Source organism: Cyprinodon tularosa, unplaced genomic scaffold, assembly GCF_016077235.1.
Source record: "Cyprinodon tularosa strain WSP-4 unplaced genomic scaffold, ASM1607723v1 ctg962, whole genome shotgun sequence".
In the NCBI taxonomy this organism is placed as follows: Eukaryota; Metazoa; Chordata; class Actinopteri; order Cyprinodontiformes; family Cyprinodontidae; genus Cyprinodon; species Cyprinodon tularosa.
Window position 1 is genome coordinate 127,501 of NW_024039743.1, and position 20,940 is coordinate 148,440.

At 40.8% G+C, this 20,940-nt stretch overlaps 1 protein-coding gene across 1 annotated transcript in view; it reads right to left on the reverse strand.

Annotated features, from left to right (window-relative positions):
* LOC119776877 overlaps positions 1-20,940 on the reverse strand; it is a 79,257-nt gene that overhangs the window by 28,867 nt on the left and 29,450 nt on the right. Inside the window, 19 exon segments of the mRNA XM_038275507.1 lie at positions 1,624-1,749; positions 2,345-2,434; positions 3,419-3,508; positions 5,639-5,764; positions 6,520-6,609; positions 6,978-7,067; positions 7,438-7,527; positions 8,879-9,004; positions 9,760-9,849; positions 9,990-10,079; positions 10,220-10,309; positions 10,680-10,769; positions 12,227-12,352; positions 12,878-12,967; positions 13,108-13,197; positions 13,338-13,427; positions 13,798-13,887; positions 15,980-16,069; positions 17,548-17,697. Of these exon segments, the coding sequence (XP_038131435.1) occupies positions 1,624-1,749; positions 2,345-2,434; positions 3,419-3,508; positions 5,639-5,764; positions 6,520-6,609; positions 6,978-7,067; positions 7,438-7,527; positions 8,879-9,004; positions 9,760-9,849; positions 9,990-10,079; positions 10,220-10,309; positions 10,680-10,769; positions 12,227-12,352; positions 12,878-12,967; positions 13,108-13,197; positions 13,338-13,427; positions 13,798-13,887; positions 15,980-16,069; positions 17,548-17,697 (1,914 nt within the window).

A 20,940-nucleotide genomic window follows, 5' to 3' on the forward strand; every position in this document is an offset into this window, starting at 1 on the left:
TTGATCACCTGAGTCATGTTCATCACCCGAGTCATGTTCATCACCCGAGTCACGTTCATCACCCGAGTCATTTTCATCACCCGAGTCATTTTCATCACCCGAGTCATGTCATCACCTGCGTCATTTTCATCACCCGAGTCATTTTCATTACCTGCGTCATTTCATCACCCGAGTCATTTCATCACCCGAGTCATTTTCATCAACCGAGTCATTTTCATCACCTGCATCATTTCATTACCTGCGTCATTTCATCACCCGAGTCATTTTCATCACCTGCATCATTTCATTACCTGCGTCATTTCATCCCCCGAGTCATTTTCATCACCTGCATCATTTCATTACCTGCGTCATTTCATCACCCGAGTCATTTTCATCACCTGCATCATTTCATTACCTGCGTCATTTCATCACCCGAGTCATTTTCATCACCTGCATCATTTCATTACCTGCGCCATTTCATCACCCGAGTCATTTTCTTTACCTGCGTCATTTCATCACCTGAGTCATTTCATCACCCGAGACATTTCATCACCTGCGTCATGTCATTACCCGAGTCATTTTCATTACCTGCGTCATGTCATTACCCGAGTCATTTTCATTACCTGCGTCATGTCATTACCCGAGTAATTTTCATTACCTGCGTCATGTCATCATCCAAGTCATTTTCATTACCTGCGTCATGTCATCACCCGAGTCATTTTCATCACCCGAGTCATGTCATCACCCGAGTCATTTTCATCAACCGAGTAATTTTCATCAACCGAGTCATTTTCATCAACCGAGTCATTTTCATCAACCGAGTAATTTTCATCAACCGAGTCATTTTCATCACCTGCATCATTTCATCACCCGAGTCATTTTCATTACCTGAGTCATTTTCATCAACCGAGTCATTTTCATCACCTGCATCATTTCATCACCCGAGTCATTTTCATTACCTGAGTCATTTTCATCAACCGAGTCATTTCATCACCAGAGTCATTTTCATCAACCGAGTCATTTTCATCAACCGAGTCATTTTCATCACCTGCATCATTTCATCACCCGAGTCATTTTCATTACCTGAGTCATTTTCAACAACCGAGTCATTTTCATTACCTGCGTCATTTCATCACCCGAGTCATTTTCTTTACCTGCGTCATTTCATCACCTGAGTCATGTTCATCACCCGAGTCATGTTCATCACCCGAGTCACGTTCATCACCCGAGTCATTTTCATCACCCGAGTCATTTTCATCACCCGAGTCATGTCATCACCTGCGTCATTTTCATCACCCGAGTCATTTTCATTACCTGCGTCATTTCATCACCCGAGTCATTTCATCACCCGAGTCATTTTCATCACCTGCATCATTTCATTACCTGCGTCATTTCATCACCTGAGTCATTTCATCACCCGAGACATTTCATCACCTGCGTCATGTCATTACCCGAGTGCTTTTCATTACCTGCGTCATGTCATTACCCGAGTCATTTTCATTACCTGCGTCATGTCATTACCCGAGTCATTTTCATTACCTGCGTCATGTCATCATCCAAGTCATTTTCATTACCTGCGTCATGTCATTACCCGAGGCATTTTCATTACCTGTGTCATTTCATCATCCAAGTCATTTTCATTACCTGAGTCATTTTCATCACCAGAGTCCTGTTCATCAACCGAGTCCTTTTCATCACCAGAGTCCTGTTCATCAACCGAGTCCTTTTCATCACCAGAGTCATTTTCATCAACCGAGTCATTTTCATTACCTGTGTCATGTCATTACTCGAGTCATTTTCATTTCCTGCGTCATGTCATTACCCGAGTAATTTTCATTACCTGCGTCATGTCATTACCCGAGTCATTTTCATTACCTGCGTCATGTCATTACCCGAGTCATTTTCATTACCTGCGTCATTTCATTACCGGAGTCATTTTCATGACCTGCGTTATTTCATCACCCGAGTAATTTTCATTACCTGCGTCATGTCATCATCCAAGTCATGTTCATTACCTGCGTCATGTCATTACCCGAGTCATTTTCATTACCTGTGTCATGTCATTACCCGAGTCATTTTCATTACCTGCGTCATGTCATTACCCGAGTCATTTTCATTACCTGCGTCATGTCATCATCCAAGTCATTTTCATTACCTGCGTCATGTCATTACCCGAGTCATTTTCATTACCTGTGTCATGTCATTACCCGAGTCATTTTCATTACCTGCGTCATGTCATTACCCGAGTAATTTTCATTACCTGCGTCATGTCATCATCCAAGTCATTTTCATTACCTGCGTCATGTCATTACCCGAGTCATTTTCATTACCTGTGTCATTTCATCATCCAAGTCATTTTCATTACCTGAGTCATTTTCATCACCAGAGTCCTGTTCATCAACCGAGTCCTTTTCATCACCAGAGTCATTTTCATCACCCGAGTCATTTTCATTACCTGTGTCATTTCATTACCCGAGTCATTTTCATTACCTGTGTCATTTCATCATCCAAGTCATTTTAATTACCTGCGTCATGTCATTACCCGAGTCATTTTCATTACCTGCGTCATTTCATCATCCAAGTCATTTTCATTACCTGAGTCATTTTCATCACCAGAGTCCTGTTCATCAACCGAGTCCTTTTCATCACCAGTCATTTTCATCACCCGAGTCATTTTCATTACCTGTGTCATTTCATTACCCGAGTAATTTTCATTACCTGCGTCATGTCATCATCCAAGTCATTTTCATTACCTGCGTCATGTCATTACCCGAGTCATTTTCATTACCTGCGTCATTTCATCATCCAATTCATTTTCATTACCTGAGTCATTTTCATCACCAGAGTCCTGTTCATCAACCGAGTCCTTTTCATCACCAGTCATTTTCATCACCCGAGTCATTTTCATTACCTGTGTCATTTCATTACCCGAGTCATTTTCATTACCTGTGTCATTTCATCATCCAAGTCATTTTCATTACCTGAGTCATTTTCATCACCAGAGTCCTGTTCATCAACCGAGTCCTTTTCATCACCAGAGTCATTTTCATCACCCGAGTCATTTTCATTACCTGTGTCATGTCATTACCCGAGTCATTTTCATTACCTGTGTCATTTCATCATCCAAGTCATTTTAATTACCTGCGTCATGTCATTACCCGAGTCATTTTCATTACCTGCGTCATTTCATCATCCAAGTCATTTTCATTACCTGAGTCATTTTCATCACCAGAGTCCTGTTCATCAACCGAGTCCTTTTCATCACCAGTCATTTTCATCACCCGAGTCATTTTCATTACCTGTGTCATTTCATTACCCGAGTCATTTTCATTACCTGCGTCATGTCATCATCCAAGTCATTTTCATTACCTGCGTCATGTCATTACCCGAGTCATTTTCATTACCTGCGTCATTTCATCATCCAAGTCATTTTCATTACCTGAGTCATTTTCATCACCAGAGTCCTGTTCATCAACCGAGTCCTTTTCATCACCAGAGTCATTTTCATCACCCGAGTCATTTTCATTACCTGTGTCATTTCATTACCCGAGTCATTTTCATTACCTGTGTCATTTCATCATCCAAGTCATTTTCATTACCTGAGTCATTTTCATCACCAGAGTCCTGTTCATCAACCGAGTCCTTTTCATCACCAGAGTCATTTTCATCACCCGAGTCATTTTCATTACCTGCGTCATGTCATTACCCGAGTCATTTTCATTACCTGCGTCATGTCATTACTCGAGACATTTCATCACCTGCGTCATGTCATTACCCGAGTCATTTTCATTACCTGTGTCATGTCATTACCCGAGTCATTTTCATTACCTGTGTCATTTCATCATCCAAGTCATTTTAATTACCTGCGTCATGTCATTACCCGAGTCATTTTCATTACCTGCGTCATTTCATCATCCAAGTCATTTTCATTACCTGAGTCATTTTCATCACCAGAGTCCTGTTCATCAACCGAGTCCTTTTCATCACCAGTCATTTTCATCACCCGAGTCATTTTCATTACCTGTGTCATTTCATTACCCGAGTCATTTTCATTACCTGCGTCATGTCATCATCCAAGTCATTTTCATTACCTGCGTCATGTCATTACCCGAGTCATTTTCATTACCTGCGTCATTTCATCATCCAAGTCATTTTCATTACCTGAGTCATTTTCATCACCAGAGTCCTGTTCATCAACTGAGTCCTTTTCATCACCAGAGTCATTTTCATCACCCGAGTCATTTTCATTACCTGTGTCATTTCATTACCCGAGTCATTTTCATTACCTGTGTCATTTCATCATCCAAGTCATTTTCATTACCTGAGTCATTTTCATCACCAGAGTCCTGTTCATCAACCGAGTCCTTTTCATCACCAGAGTCATTTTCATCACCCGAGTCATTTTCATTACCTGCGTCATGTCATTACCCGAGTCATTTTCATTACCTGCGTCATGTCATTACTCGAGACATTTCATCACCTGCGTCATGTCATTACACGAGTCATTTTCATTACCTGCGTCATGTCATTACCCGAGTCATTTTCATTACCTGCGTCATGTCATTACGCGAGTAATTTTCATTACCTGCGTCATGTCACCATCCAAGTCATTTTCATTACCTGCGTCATGTCATCACCCGAGTCATTTTCATCACCCGAGTCATGTCATCACCCGAGTCATTTTCATCAACCGAGTAATTTTCATCAACCGAGTCATTTTCATCAACCGAGTCATTTTCATCAACCGAGTAATTTTCATCAACCGAGTCATTTTCATCACCTGCATCATTTCATCACCCGAGTCATTTTCATTACCTGAGTCATTTTCATCAACCGAGTCATTTTTCATCACCTGCATCATTTCATCACCCGAGTCATTTTCATTACCTGAGTCATTTTCATCAACCGAGTCATTTCATCACCAGAGTCATTTTCATCAACCGAGTCATTTTCATCAACCGAGTCATTTTCATCACCTGCATCATTTCATCACCCGAGTCATTTTCATTACCTGAGTCATTTTCAACAACCGAGTCATTTTCATTACCTGCGTCATTTCATCACCCGAGTCATTTTCTTTACCTGCGTCATTTCATCACCAGAGTCATGTTCATCACCCGAGTCATGTTCATCACCCGAGTCACGTTCATCACCCGAGTCATTTTCATCACCCGAGTCATTTTCATCACCCAAATCATGTCATCACCTGCGTCATTTTCATCACCCGAGTCATTTTCATTACCTGCGTCATTTCATCACCCGAGTCATTTCATCACCCGAGTCATTTTCATCACCTGCATCATTTCATTACCTGCGTCATTTCATCACCCGAGTCATTTTCATCACCTGCATCATTTCATTACCTGCGCCAGTTCATCACCCGAGTCATTTTCTTTACCTGCGTCATTTCATCACCTGAGTCATTTCATCACCCGAGACATTTCATCACCTGCGTCATGTCATTACCCGAGTCATTTTCATTACCTGCGTCATGTCATTACCCGAGTCATTTTCATTACCTGCGTCATGTCATTACCCGAGTAATTTTCATTACCTGCGTCATGTCATCATCCAAGTCATTTTCATTACCTGCGTCATGTCATTACCCGAGGCATTTTCATTACCTGTGTCATTTCATCATCCAAGTCATTTTCATTACCTGAGTCATTTTCATCACCAGAGTCCTGTTCATCAACCGAATCCTTTTCATCACCAGAGTCCTGTTCATCAACCGAGTCCTTTTCATCACCAGAGTCATTTTCATCAACCGAGTCATTTTCATTACCTGTGTCATGTCATTACTCGAGTCATTTTCATTTCCTGCGTCATGTCATTACCCGAGTAATTTTCATTACATGCGTCATGTCATTACCCGAGTCATTTTCATTACCTGCGTCATGTCATTACCCGAGTCATTTTCATTACCTGCGTCATTTCATTACCGGAGTCATTTTCATGACCTGCGTTATTTCATCACCCGAGTAATTTTCATTACCTGCGTCATGTCATCATCCAAGTCATGTTCATTACCTGCGTCATGTCATTACCCGAGTCATTTTCATTACCTGTGTCATGTCATTACCCGAGTCATTTTCATTACCTGCGTCATGTCATTACCCGAGTCATTTTCATTACCTGCGTCATGTCATCATCCAAGTCATTTTCATTACCTGCGTCATGTCATTACCCGAGTCATTTTCATTACCTGTGTCATGTCATTACCCGAGTCATTTTCATTACCTGCGTCATGTCATTACCCGAGTAATTTTCATTACCTGCGTCATGTCATCATCCAAGTCATTTTCATTACCTGCGTCATGTCATTACCCGAGTCATTTTCACTACCTGTGTCATTTCATCATCCAAGTCATTTTCATTACCTGAGTCATTTTCATCACCAGAGTCCTGTTCATCAACCGAGTCCTTTTCATCACCAGAGTCATTTTCATCACCCGAGTCATTTTCATTACCTGTGTCATGTCATTACCCGAGTCATTTTCATTACCTGCGTCATTTCATCATCCAAGTCATTTTCATTACCTGAGTCATTTTCATCACCAGAGTCCTGTTCATCAACCGAGTCCTTTTCATCACCAGAGTCATTTTCATCACCCGAGTCATTTTCATTACCTGTGTCATTTCATTACCCGAGTCATTTTCATTACCTGTGTCATTTCATCATCCAAGTCATTTTAATTACCTGCGTCATGTCATTACCCGAGTCATTTTCATTACCTGCGTCATTTCATCATCCAAGTCATTTTCATTACCTGAGTCATTTTCATCACCAGAGTCCTGTTCATCAACCGAGTCCTTTTCATCACCAGTCATTTTCATCACCCGAGTCATTTTCATTACCTGTGTCATTTCATTACCCGAGTCATTTTCATTACCTGCGTCATGTCATCATCCAAGTCATTTTCATTACCTGCGTCATGTCATTACCCGAGTCATTTTCATTACCTGCGTCATTTCATCATCCAAGTCATTTTCATTACCTGAGTCATTTTCATCACCAGAGTCCTGTTCATCAACCGAGTCCTTTTCATCACCAGAGTCATTTTCATCACCCGAGTCATTTTCATTACCTGTGTCATTTCATTACCCGAGTCATTTTCATTACCTGTGTCATTTCATCATCCAAGTCATTTTCATTACCTGAGTCATTTTCATCACCAGAGTCCTGTTCATCAACCGAGTCCTTTTCATCACCAGAGTCATTTTCATCACCCGAGTCATTTTCATTACCTGCGTCATGTCATTACCCGAGTCATTTTCATTACGTGCGTCATGTCATTACTCGAGTAATTTTCATTACCTGCGTCATGTCATTGTCCGAGTCATTTTCATTACCTGCGCCATGTCATCATCCAAGTCATTTTCATTACCTGCGTCATGTCATCACCCAAGTCATTTTCATTACCTGCGTCATTTCATCATCCAAGTCATTTTCATTACCTGAGTCATTTTCATCACCAGAGTCCTGTTCATCAACCGAGTCCTTTTCATCACCAGAGTCATTTTCATCACCCGAGTCATTTTCATTACCTGTGTAATTTCATTACCCGAGTCATTTTCATTACCTGCGTCATTTCATCACCCGAGTCATTTTCATCACCTGCATCATTTCATTACCTGCGCCATTTCATCACCCGAGTCATTTTCTTTACCTGCGTCATTTCATCACCTGAGTCATTTCATCACCCGAGACATTTCATCACCTGCGTCATGTCATTACCCGAGTCATTTTCATTACCTGCGTCATGTCATTACCCGAGTCATTTTCATTACCTGCGTCATGTCATTACCCGAGTCATTTTCATTACCTGCGTCATGTCATCATCCAAGTCATTTTCATTACCTTCGTCATGTCATCACCCGAGTCATTTTCATCACCCGAGTCATGTCATCACCCGAGTCATTTTCATCAACCGAGTAATTTTCATCAACCGAGTCATTTTCATCAACCGAGTCATTTTCATTAACCGAGTAATTTTCATCAACCGAGTCATTTTCATCACCTGCATCATTTCATCACCCGAGTCATTTTCATTACCTGAGTCATTTTCATCAACCGAGTCATTTTCATCACCTGCATCATTTCATCACCCGAGTCATTTTCATTACCTGAGTCATTTTCATCAACCGAGTCATTTCATCACCAGAGTCATTTTCATCAACCGAGTCATTTTCATCAACCGAGTCATTTTCATCACCTGCATCATTTCATCACCCGAGTCATTTTCATTACCTGAGTCATTTTCAACAACCGAGTCATTTTCATTACCTGCGTCATTTCATCACCCGAGTCATTTTCTTTACCTGCGTCATTTCATCACCTGAGTCATGTTCATCACCCGAGTCATGTTCATCACCTGAGTCACGTTCATCACCCGAGTCATTTTCATCACCCGAGTCATTTTCATCACCCGAGTCATGTCATCACCTGCGTCATTTTCATCACCCGAGTCATTTTCATTACCTGCGTCATTTCATCACCCGAGTCATTTCATCACCCGAGTCATTTTCATCACCTGCATCATTTCATTACCTGCGTCATTTCATCACCCGAGTCATTTTCATCACCTGCATCATTTCATTACCTGCGCCATTTCATCACCCGAGTCATTTTCTTTACCTGCGTCATTTCATCACCTGAGTCATTTCATCACCCGAGACATTTCATCACCTGCGTCATGTCATTACCCGAGTCATTTTCATTACCTGCGTCATGTCATTACCCGAGTCATTTTCATTACCTACGTCATGTCATTACCCGAGTAATTTTCATTACCTGCGTCATGTCATCATCCAAGTCATTTTCATTACCTGCGTCATGTCATTACCCGAGGCATTTTCATTACCTGTGTCATTTCATCATCCAAGTCATTTTCATTACCTGAGTAATTTTCATCACCAGAGTCCTGTTCATCAACCGAGTCCTTTTCATCACCAGAGTCCTGTTCATCAACCGAGTCCTTTTCATCACCAGAGTCATTTTCATCAACCGAGTCATTTTCATTACCTGTGTCATGTCATTACTCGAGTCATTTTCATTTCCTGCGTCATGTCATTACCCGAGTAATTTTCATTACCTGCGTCATGTCATTACCCGAGTCATTTTCATTACCTGCGTCATGTCATTACCCGAGTCATTTTCATTACCTGCGTCATTTCATTACCGGAGTCATTTTCATGACCTGCGTTATTTCATCACCCGAGTAATTTTCATTACCTGCGTCATGTCATCATCCAAGTCATGTTCATTACCTGCGTCATGTCATTACCCGAGTCATTTTCATTACCTGTGTCATGTCATTACCCGAGTCATTTTCATTACCTGCGTCATGTCATTACCCGAGTCATTTTCATTACCTGCGTCATGTCATCATCCAAGTCATTTTCATTACCTGCGTCATGTCATTACCCGAGTCATTTTCATTACCTGTGTCATGTCATTACCCGAGTCATTTTCATTACCTGCGTCATGTCATTACCCGAGTAATTTTCATTACCTGCGTCATGTCATCATCCAAGTCATTTTCATTACCTGCGTCATGTCATTACCCGAGTCATTTTCATTACCTGTGTCATTTCATCATCCAAGTCATTTTCATTACCTGAGTCATTTTCATCACCAGAGTCCTGTTCATCAACCGAGTCCTTTTCATCACCAGAGTCATTTTCATCACCCGAGTCATTTTCATTACCTGTGTCATGTCATTACCCGAGTCATTTTCATTACCTGCGTCATTTCATCATCCAAGTCATTTTCATTACCTGAGTCATTTTCATCACCAGAGTCCTGTTCATCAACCGAGTCCTTTTCATCACCAGAGTCATTTTCATCACCCGAGTCATTTTCATTACCTGTGTCATTTCATTACCCGAGTCATTTTCATTACCTGTGTCATTTCATCATCCAAGTCATTTTAATTACCTGCGTCATGTCATTACCCGAGTCATTTTCATTACCTGCGTCATTTCATCATCCAAGTCATTTTCATTACCTGAGTCATTTTCATCACCAGATTCCTGTTCATCAACCGAGTCCTTTTCATCACCAGAGTCATTTTCATCACCCGAGTCATTTTCATTACCTGTGTCATTTCATTACCCGAGTCATTTTCATTACCTGCGTCATGTCATCATCCAAGTCATTTTCATTACCTGCGTCATGTCATTACCCGAGTCATTTTCATTACCTGCGTCATTTCATCATCCAAGTCATTTTCATTACCTGAGTCATTTTCATCACCAGAGTCCTGTTCATCAACCGAGTCCTTTTCATCACCAGAGTCATTTTCATCACCCGAGTCATTTTCATTACCTGTGTCATTTCATTACCCGAGTCATTTTCATTACCTGTGTCATTTCATCATCCAAGTCATTTTCATTACCTGAGTCATTTTCATCACCAGAGTCCTGTTCATCAACCGAGTCCTTTTCATCACCAGAGTCATTTTCATCACCCGAGTCATTTTCATTACCTGTGTCATGTCATTACCCGAGTCATTTTCATTACCTGCGTCATGTCATTACCCGAGTAATTTTCATTACCTGCGTCATGTCATTGTCCGAGTCATTTTCATTACCTGCGCCATGTCATCATCCAAGTCATTTTCATTACCTGCGTCATGTCATCACTCGAGTCATTTTCATTACCTGCGTCATTTCATCATCCAAGTCATTTTCATTACCTGAGTCATTTTCATCACCAGAGTCCTGTTCATCAACCGAGTCCTTTTCATCACCAGAGTCATTTTCATCACCCGAGTCATTTTCATTACCTGTGTCATTTCATTACCCGAGTCATTTTCATTACCTGTGTCATTTCATCATCCAAGTCATTTTCATTGCCTGAGTCCTGTTCATCAACCGAGTCCTTTTCATCACCAGAGTCATTTTCATCACCCGAGTCATTTTCATTACCTGTGTCATGTCATTACCCGAGTCATTTTCATTACCTGCGTCATGTCATTACCCGAGTCATTTTCATTACCTGCGTCATGTCATTACCCGAGTCATTTTCATTACCTGCGTCATGTCATTACCCGAGTAAATTTCATTACCTGCGTCATGTCATCATCCAAGTCATTTTCATTACCTGCGTCATGTCATTACCCGAGTAATTTTCATTACCTGCGTCATGTCATTACCCGAGTCATTTTCATTTCCTGCGTCATGTCATTACCCGAGTAAATTTCATTACCTGCGTCATGTCATCATCCAAGTCATTTCATCACCCGAGTCATTTCATTACCCGAGTCATTTTCATTACCTGCGTCATTTCATTAACCGAGTAATTTTCATCAACGGAGTCATTTTCATCACCTGCATCATTTCATCACCCGAGTCATTTTCATTACCTGAGTCATTTTCATCAACCGAGTCATTTTCATCACCTGCATCATTTCATCACCCGAGTCATTTTCATTACCTGAGTCATTTTCATCAACCGAGTCATTTCATCACCAGAGTCATTTTCATCAACCGAGTCATTTTCATCAACCGAGTCATTTTCATCACCTGCATCATTTCATCACCCGAGTCATTTTCATTACCTGAGTCATTTTCAACAACCGAGTCATTTTCATTACCTGCGTCATTTCATCACCCGAGTCATTTTCTTTACCTGCGTCATTTCATCACCTGAGTCATGTTCATCACCCGAGTCATGTTCATCACCCGAGTCAAGTTCATCACCCGAGTAATTTTCATCACCCGAGTCATGTCATCACCTGCGTCATTTTCATCACCCGAGTCATTTTCATTACCTGCGTCATTTCATCACCCGAGTCATTTTCATCAACCGAGTCATTTTCATCACCTGCATCATTTCATTACCTGCGTCATTTCATCACCCGAGTCATTTTGATCACCTGCATCATTTCATTACCTGCGTCATTTCATCACCCGAGTCATTTTCATCACCTGCATCATTTCATTACCTGCGCCATTTCATCACCCGAGTCATTTTCTTTACCTGCGTCATTTCATCACCTGAGTCATTTCATCACCCGAGACATTTCATCACCTGCGTCATGTCATTACCCGAGTCATTTTCATTACCTGCGTCATGTCATTACCCGAGTCATTTTCATTACCTGCGTCATGTCATTACCCGAGTAATTTTCATTACCTGCGTCATGTCATCATCCAAGTCATTTTCATTACCTGCGTCATGTCATTACCCGAGGCATTTTCATTACCTGTGTCATTTCATCATCCAAGTCATTTTCATTACCTGAGTCATTTTCATCACCAGAGTCCTGTTCATCAACCGAGTCCTTTTCATCACCAGAGTCCTGTTCATCAACCGAGTCCTTTTCATCACCAGAGTCATTTTCATCAACCGAGTCATTTTCATTACCTGTGTCATGTCATTACTCGAGTCATTTTCATTTCCTGCGTCATGTCATTACCCGAGTAATTTTCATTACCTGCGTCATGTCATTACCCGAGTCATTTTCATTACCTGCGTTAAGTCATTACCCGGGTCATTTTCATTACCTGCGTCATTTCATTACCGGAGTCATTTTCATGACCTGCGTTATTTCATCACCCGAGTCATTTTCATTACCTGTGTCATGTCATTACCCGAGTCATTTTCATTACCTGCGTCATGTCATTACCCGAGTCATTTTCATTACCTGCGTCATGTCATCATCCAAGTCATTTTCATTACCTGCGTCATGTCATTACCCGAGTCATTTTCATTACCTGTGTCATGTCATTACCCGAGTCATTTTCATTACCTGCGTCATGTCATTACCCGAGTAATTTTCATTACCTGCGTCATGTCATCATCCAAGTCATTTTCATTACCTGCGTCATGTCATTACCCAAGTCATTTTCATTACCTGTGTCATTTCATCATCCAAGTCATTTTCATTACCTGAGTCATTTTCATCACCAGAGTCCTGTTCATCAACCGAGTCCTTTTCATCACCAGAGTCATTTTCATCACCCGAGTCATTTTCATTACCTGTGTCATTTCATTACCCGAGTCATTTTCATTACCTGTGTCATTTCATCTTCCAAGTCATTTTCATTACCTGCGTCATGTCATTACCCGAGTCATTTTCATTACCTGCGTCATTTCATCATCCAAGTCATTTTCATTACCTGAGTCATTTTCATCACCAGAGTCCTGTTCATCAACCGAGTCCTTTTCATCACCAGAGTCATTTTCATCACCCGAGTCATTTTCATTACCTGTGTCATTTCATTACCCGAGTCATTTTCATTACCTGCGTCATGTCATCATCCAAGTCATTTTCATTACCTGCGTCATGTCATTACCCGAGTCATTTTCATTACCTGCGTCATTTCATCATCCAAGTCATTTTCATTACCTGAGTCATTTTCATCACCAGAGTCCTGTTCATCAACCGAGTCCTTTTCATCACCAGAGTCATTTTCATCACCCGAGTCATTTTCATTACCTGTGTCATTTCATTACCCGAGTCATTTTCATTATCTGTGTCATTTCATCATCCAAGTCATTTTCATTACCTGAGTCATTTTCATCACCAGAGTCCTGTTCATCAACCGAGTCCTTTTCATCACCAGAGTCATTTTCATCACCCGAGTCATTTTCATTACCTGTGTCATGTCATTACCCGAGTCATTTTCATTACCTGCGTCATGTCATTACCCGAGTAATTTTCATTACCTGCGTCAAGTCATTGTCCGAGTCATTTTCATTACCTGCGCCATGTCATCATCCAAGTTATTTTCATTACCTGCGTCATGTCATCACCCGAGTCATTTTCATTACCTGCGTCATTTCATCATCCAAGTCATTTTCATTACCTGAGTCATTTTCTTCACCAGAGTCCTGTTCATCAACCGAGTCCTTTTCATCACCAGAGTCATTTTCATCACCCGAGTCATTTTCATTACCTGTGTCATTTCATTACCCGAGTCATTTTCATTACCTGTGTCATTTCATCATCCAAGTCATTTTCATTACCTGAGTCATTTTCATCACCAGAGTCCTGTTCATCAACCGAGTCTTTTTCATCACCAGTCATTTTCATCACCCGAGTCATTTTCATTACCTGTGTCATGTCATTACCCGAGTCATTTTCATTACCTGCGTCATGTCATTACCCGAGTAATTTTCATTACCTGCGTCATGTCATTACCCGAGTCATTTTCATTACCTGCGTCATGTCATTACCCGAGTAATTTTCATTACCTGCGTCATGTCATCATCCAAGTCATTTTCATTACCTGCGTCATGTCATCATCCAAGTCATTTTCATTACCTGCGTCATGTCATTACCCGAGTAATTTTCATTACCTGCGTCATGTCATTACCCGAGTCATTTTCATTTCCTGCGTCATGTCATTACCCGAGTAAATTTCATTACCTGCGTCATGTCATCATCCGAGTCATTTTCATTTCCTGCGTCATGTCATTACCCGAGTAAATTTCATTACCTGCGTCATGTCATCATCCGAGTCATTTTCATTACCTGCGTCATGTCATTACCCGAGTCATTTTCATTACCTGCGTCATTTCATTACCGGAGTCATTTTCATGACCTGCGTTATTTCATCACCCGAGTCATTTTCATTACCTGCGTGATGTCATCATCCAAGTCATTTTCATTACCTGCGTCATGTCATTACGTGAGTCATTTTCATTACCTGTGTCATGTCATTACCCGAGTCATTTTTCATTACCTGCGTCATGTCATTACCCGAGTAATTTTCATTACCTGCGTCATGTCATCATCCAAGTCATTTTCATTACCTGCGTCATGTCATTACCCGAGTCATTTTCATTACCTGTGTCATTTCATCATCCAAGTCATTTTCATTACCTGAGTCATTTTCATCACCAGAGTCCTGTTCATCAACCGAGTCCTTTTCATCACCAGAGTCATTTTCATCACCCGAGTCATTTTCATTACCTGTGTCATGTCATTACCCGAGTCATTTTCATTACCTGCGTCATTTCATCATCCAAGTCATTTTCATTACCTGAGTCATTTTCATCACCAGAGTCCTGTTCATCAACCGAGTCCTTTTCATCACCAGAGTCATTTTCATCACCCGAGTCATTTTCATTACCTGTGTCATTTCATTACCCGAGTCATTTTCATTACCTGTGTCATTTCATCATCCAAGTCATTTTCATTACCTGAGTCATTTTCATCACCAGAGTCCTGTTCATCAACCGAGTCCTTTTCATCACCAGTCATTTTCATCACCCGAGTCATTTTCATTACCTGTGTCATGTCATTACCCGAGCCATTTTCATTACCTGCGTCATGTCATTACCCGAGTAATTTTCATTACCTGCGTCATGTCATTACCCGAGTCATTTTCATTACCTGCGTCATGTCATTACCCGAGTAAATTTCATTACCTGCGTCATGTCATCATCCAAGTCATTTTCATTACCTGCGTCATGTCATTACCCGAGTCATTTTCATTTCCTGCGTCATGTCATTACCCGAGTAAATTTCATTACCTGCGTCATGTCATCATCCGAGTCATTTTCATTTCCTGCGTCATGTCATTACCCGAGTAAATTTCATTACCTGCGTCATGTCATCATCCGAGTCATTTTCATTACCTGCGTCATGTCATTACCCGAGTCATTTTCATTACCTGCGTCATTTCATTACCGGAGTCATTTTCATGACCTGCGTTATTTCATCACCCGAGTCATTTTCATTACCTGCGTCATGTCATTACCCGAGTAATTTTCATTACCTGCGTCATGTCATCATCCAAGTCATTTTCATTACCTGCGTCATGTCATTACCCGAGTCATTTTCATTACCTGTGTCATTTCATCATCCAAGTCATTTTCATTACCTGAGTCATTTTCATCACCAGAGTCCTGTTTATCAACCGAGTCCTTTTCATCACCAGAGTCATTTTCATCACCCGAGTCATTTTCATTACCTGTGTCATGTCATTACCCGAGTCATTTTCATTACCTGCGTCATTTCATCATCCAAGTCATTTTCATTACCTGAGTCATTTTCATCACCAGAGTCCTGTTCATCAACCGAGTCCTTTTCATCACCAGAGTCATTTTCATCACCCGAGTCATTTTCATTACCTGTGTCATTTCATTACCCGAGTCATTTTCATTACCTGTGTCATTTCATCATCCAAGTCATTTTCATTACCTGAGTCATTTTCATCACCAGAGTCCTGTTCATCAACCGAGTCCTTTTCATCACCAGTCATTTTCATCACCCGAGTCATTTTCATTACCTGTGTCATGTCATTACCCGAGCCATTTTCATTACCTGCGTCATGTCATTACCCGAGTAATTTTCATTACCTGCGTCATGTCATTACCCGAGTCATTTTCATTACCTGCGTCATGTCATTACCCGAGTAAATTTCATTACCTGCGTCATGTCATCATCCAAGTCATTTTCATTACCTGCGTCATGTCATTACCCGAGTCATTTTCATTTCCTGCGTCATGTCATTACCCAAGTAAATTTCATTACCTGCGTCATGTCATCATCCGAGTCATTTTCATTTCCTGCGTCATGTCATTACCCGAGTAAATTTCATTACCTGCGTCATGTCATCATCCGAGTCATTTTCATTACCTGCGTCATGTCATTACCCGAGTCATTTTCATTACCTGCGTCATTTCATTACCGGAGTCATTTTCATGACATGCGTTATTTCATCACCCGAGTCATTTTCATTACCTGCGTGATGTCATCATCCAAGTCATTTTCATTACCTGCGTCATGTCATTACGCGAGTCATTTTCATTACCTGTGTCATGTCATTACCCGAGTCATTTTCATTACCTGCGTCATGTCATTACCCGAGTAATTTTCATTACCTGCGTCATGTCATCATCCAAGTCATTTTCATTACCTGCGTCATGTCATTACCCGAGTCATTTTCATTACCTGTGTCATTTCATCATCCAAGTCATTTTCATTACCTGAGTCATTTTCATCACCAGAGTCCTGTTCATCAACCGAGTCCTTTTCATCACCAGAGTCATTTTCATCACCCGAGTCATTTTCATTACCTGTGTCATGTCATTACCCGAGTCATTTTCATTACCTGCGTCATTTCATCATCCAAGTCATTTTCATTACCTGCGTCATGTCATTACCCGAGTAATTTTCATTACCTGCGTCATGTCATCATCCAAGTCATTTTCATTACCTGCGTCATGTCATTACCCGAGTCATTTTCATTACCTGTGTCATTTCATCATCCAAGTCATTTTCATTACCTGAGTCATTTTCATCACCAGAGTCCTGTTCATCAACCGAGTCCTTTTCATCACCAGAGTCATTTTCATCACCCGAGTCATTTTCATTACCTGTGTCGTGTCATTACCCGAGTCATTTTCATTACCTGCGTCATTTCATCATCCAAGTCATTTTCATTACCTGAGTCATTTTCATCACCAGAGTCCTGTTCATCAACCGAGTCCTTTTCATCACCAGAGTCATTTTCATCACCCGAGTCATTTTCATTACCTGTGTCATGTCATTACCCGAGTCATTTTCATTACCTGCGTCATTTCATCATCCAAGTCATTTTCATTACCTGAGTCATTTTCATCACCAGAGTCCTGTTCATCAACCGAGTCCTTTTCATCACCAGAGTCATTTTCATCACCCGAGTCATTTTCATTCCCTGAGGCATGTTCATCATCCGAGTCACATTCATTACCTTTGTCATTTTCATCAACAATATCTCTCAGCAGGAGGAGGGAAGTTCATACAGAAAGACTCCAACATGGGTGTAGTTTAGGTTTTATGGTCTTTGGTTGATGGTCCCGGGGCCTTTCAGAGTCATGGTACAGTAACATTAGTCAGGATTCCTGTTACCTGGGGGATGCAAACCCCGGGCGGTCAGTGGAAAAGGGGCTACTGGTGTTGAACGCTGTGAAACTACAAGGATTTGTACTGTTTTTTTTTTCCCATTTTTAATAATTGTTGTGATTCATAACCATAGCAACCACAGCAAGTTGATTCTTTACACCCTGGAGCATCTCTAAAGCTGAAGTAAATCTACCACTCCCACAGGTTCCTGCTGAGGTAGAAAGCAAGGAGGAGACAGGGAAGCAGGAAATAGAAACCATCTCTTCCATCAATCATGGAGAATGTGAGATCTTCAGGAAACACGTTAGAAGAACTCCAAGTCCTAGCTAGGACCCGACCAGAAAATGGGCAGTATTAACGCCACTAAAGGATGTTATCCTCACTATTTGCCTGGAGAGTTCACCAGTGTTCTATTGGTAACCGTCTACATTCCTCCCTCTGCCATAACGGGTCAAATTCAGCTTGATTCACAGCAGAACTCACTAGTACTCATGGGGGATTCTGCCACAGGAAAACAGGCAAAGTGTGTTACATTATGAATCTGAGACAAAAGAAAAAATATCCAACCACTAAGGTTATGTTGACTTTTAGCAACAAAGATTTATTTAAAAAAATCACAATACTACCAAGAATCCAAAGTGTCATTCAATAATAATTCCGTATAAATAGACCAATAACCCAAAAACCTTCACAACCAATTTATAATTAAACTCAAAGTCTCAGTTTATATCTGCCAAAAAGAAAACAAACAATCCTAATGACTGAAAGTCCAAAACTGTCCATTCTTTTGATTTCTAATAATAATGTCCAAAGTTCGTTCCAAAATAAAAAAATCCAAACGCACCCCGCCCCTAAAAAAACGATTAGAAAAAAGATTAGAACCACCAAAAATCCCCAAAAAGAAAAATAAGGTCCAGCTCTCACGTCTTGTGACACAATACCTGTTCTAGAAGACAGTTTGTTATCTGTACACTTTAATGAACTTCATACAGAATAAGAAAATAACATAGTGGTTATGTTAAAATGTGATGTAATCAGCTCCGTTGTTGCTAAGATACGAACACTAACCCTGAGCAGAGCGGCTCTGTTTTAGACTTTAGACTGATTTTATTCTTCATTTTGTTTACACAAGTGTGAAACAAAAAGAAATTTCATCTTTTTAAAAGTGCAGCCTTGAAAAATAGTAAAAATGACTGTAAATTTACAGTTCTAATTTTCTTTTAAATATATATATATATATATATATATATATATATATATATATATATATATATATATATATATATATATATATATATATATATATATATATATCCTCATCCTCCGCAGGAAGTCCAAGCGCTTCTGGGCCCTTTGGACCAGTGAGGTGGTGTTTCCAGTCCAGGTGAGGGTGTCTGTGATGAATGTGGTGCTGCTGACCACCTCTACAGCTGAGCTGTTGATGAGCAGTGGAGCGTGGTCAGGACGCTTCTTCCTGAAGTCCACCATGATCTCCTTGGTCTTCTCCACCTTCAGGATCAGGCTGTTATCTCTGCTCCACCAGCTGCTCCACCTCCTCTCTGTAGTCCAGGTCGTTGTCGTCTCTGATGAGGCCCACCGCCGTGGTGTCGTCTGCAAACTTCACCATGTGATCGGTGGTGAACCTGGGGACGCAGCCCTGAGGGGAGGGGCTTAGACTGATGACATCAGAGGCGTTCTGACTGAGGTCTGTTGGTGAGGAAGTCTAGCAGCCAATAGCAGAGGGGCGTATTGAAGCCCAGCTGTTCCAGTTTGCCCATCAGATGCTCTAAGTGTCTTTAGTCAGAGGGCTCTCCAGTCCCTCTGTAGGCAGACCTCTACAGAAGATCATTCCTGTCTATGGCAACAACATATACAACAAGTTGTTAAAAAAGATATATATGAATAGATTCATTTCATTTACCTTTAAAGTATTTAAAAAAAAAATTGATATTAAACCATATTAACCATTATTGCATATTTCAGTTTTTTGCATATTTCCTATTGCATTTTTGTTTTTTAAACTTTTATTGAATTTCAGTAGAACCCTAACCTTTAAAATGAATCATGTGTTTTGGTCATAAACTTCTAACTACTAACATGCAATAAAATGGCATAAATGTTACATTTAATATTTAACCAATAATCTGAACAGAAATGACATCATTGCTCATTGATCTTCATGCAGTTCTAGATGTTGATGCTCTAGGCAGAAAGGTCTAAATATCTCGTTAAGCCTCATTAGCAGCTTCCTGAGGAGATCATAGATCTGTGTCTGCAGCCCTGCTAGATCCGTCTAAATCCACCCTGAATGCAGATCACATGATCAGAACATGCATGTGGAGAAAAAGGGCGGAGCCAGAAGAGGACAGGTAGCAGGAAGACGCCGTCACCATGAAGGTTTCAGGTATGATCAGCTTTAGCGTTAGCATCACAGTCGTAGCGTTAGCATCACAGTGTAAGTGCTAGCATCACATCTTCAGCCTAAGCATTACAGTCTTTGTGTAACACCACAGTATTAGTGTTAGCATCACACTGTTAGCATTAGCATCACAGTGTTAGCGTTAGCATCACAGTCTTTGTGTAAGGATCACAGTGTTAGAGTTAGCATCACAGTCTTAGCATTAGCATCACAGTCTTTGTGTAAGCATCACCGTGTTAGCATTAGCATCACAGTGTTAGTGTTAGCATCACAGTCTTAGGGTAAGCATTACGGTGTTAGCATTAGCATCACAATCGTAGCGTTAGCATCATAGTGTTAGCGTTAGCATCACAGTCTTTGTGTAAGGATCACAGTGTTAGCGTTAGCATCACAGTCTTAGCATTAGCATCACAGTTTTTGTGTAAGCATCACAGTGTTAGCATTAGCATCACAGTGTTAGTGTTAGCATCACATTCTTAGGGTAAGCATCACAGTGTTAGCATTAGCATCACAGTGTTAGCATTAGCATCTCAATGTTAGCATTAGTATCACAGTGTTAGCATTAGCATCACAATGTTAGTGTTAGCATCATAGTCTTAGAGTCAGCATTACAGTCATTGTGTAAGCATCTCAATATTAGCATTAGCATCTCAATGTTAGCATTAGCATCACAGTGTTAACGTTAGCATCACAGTT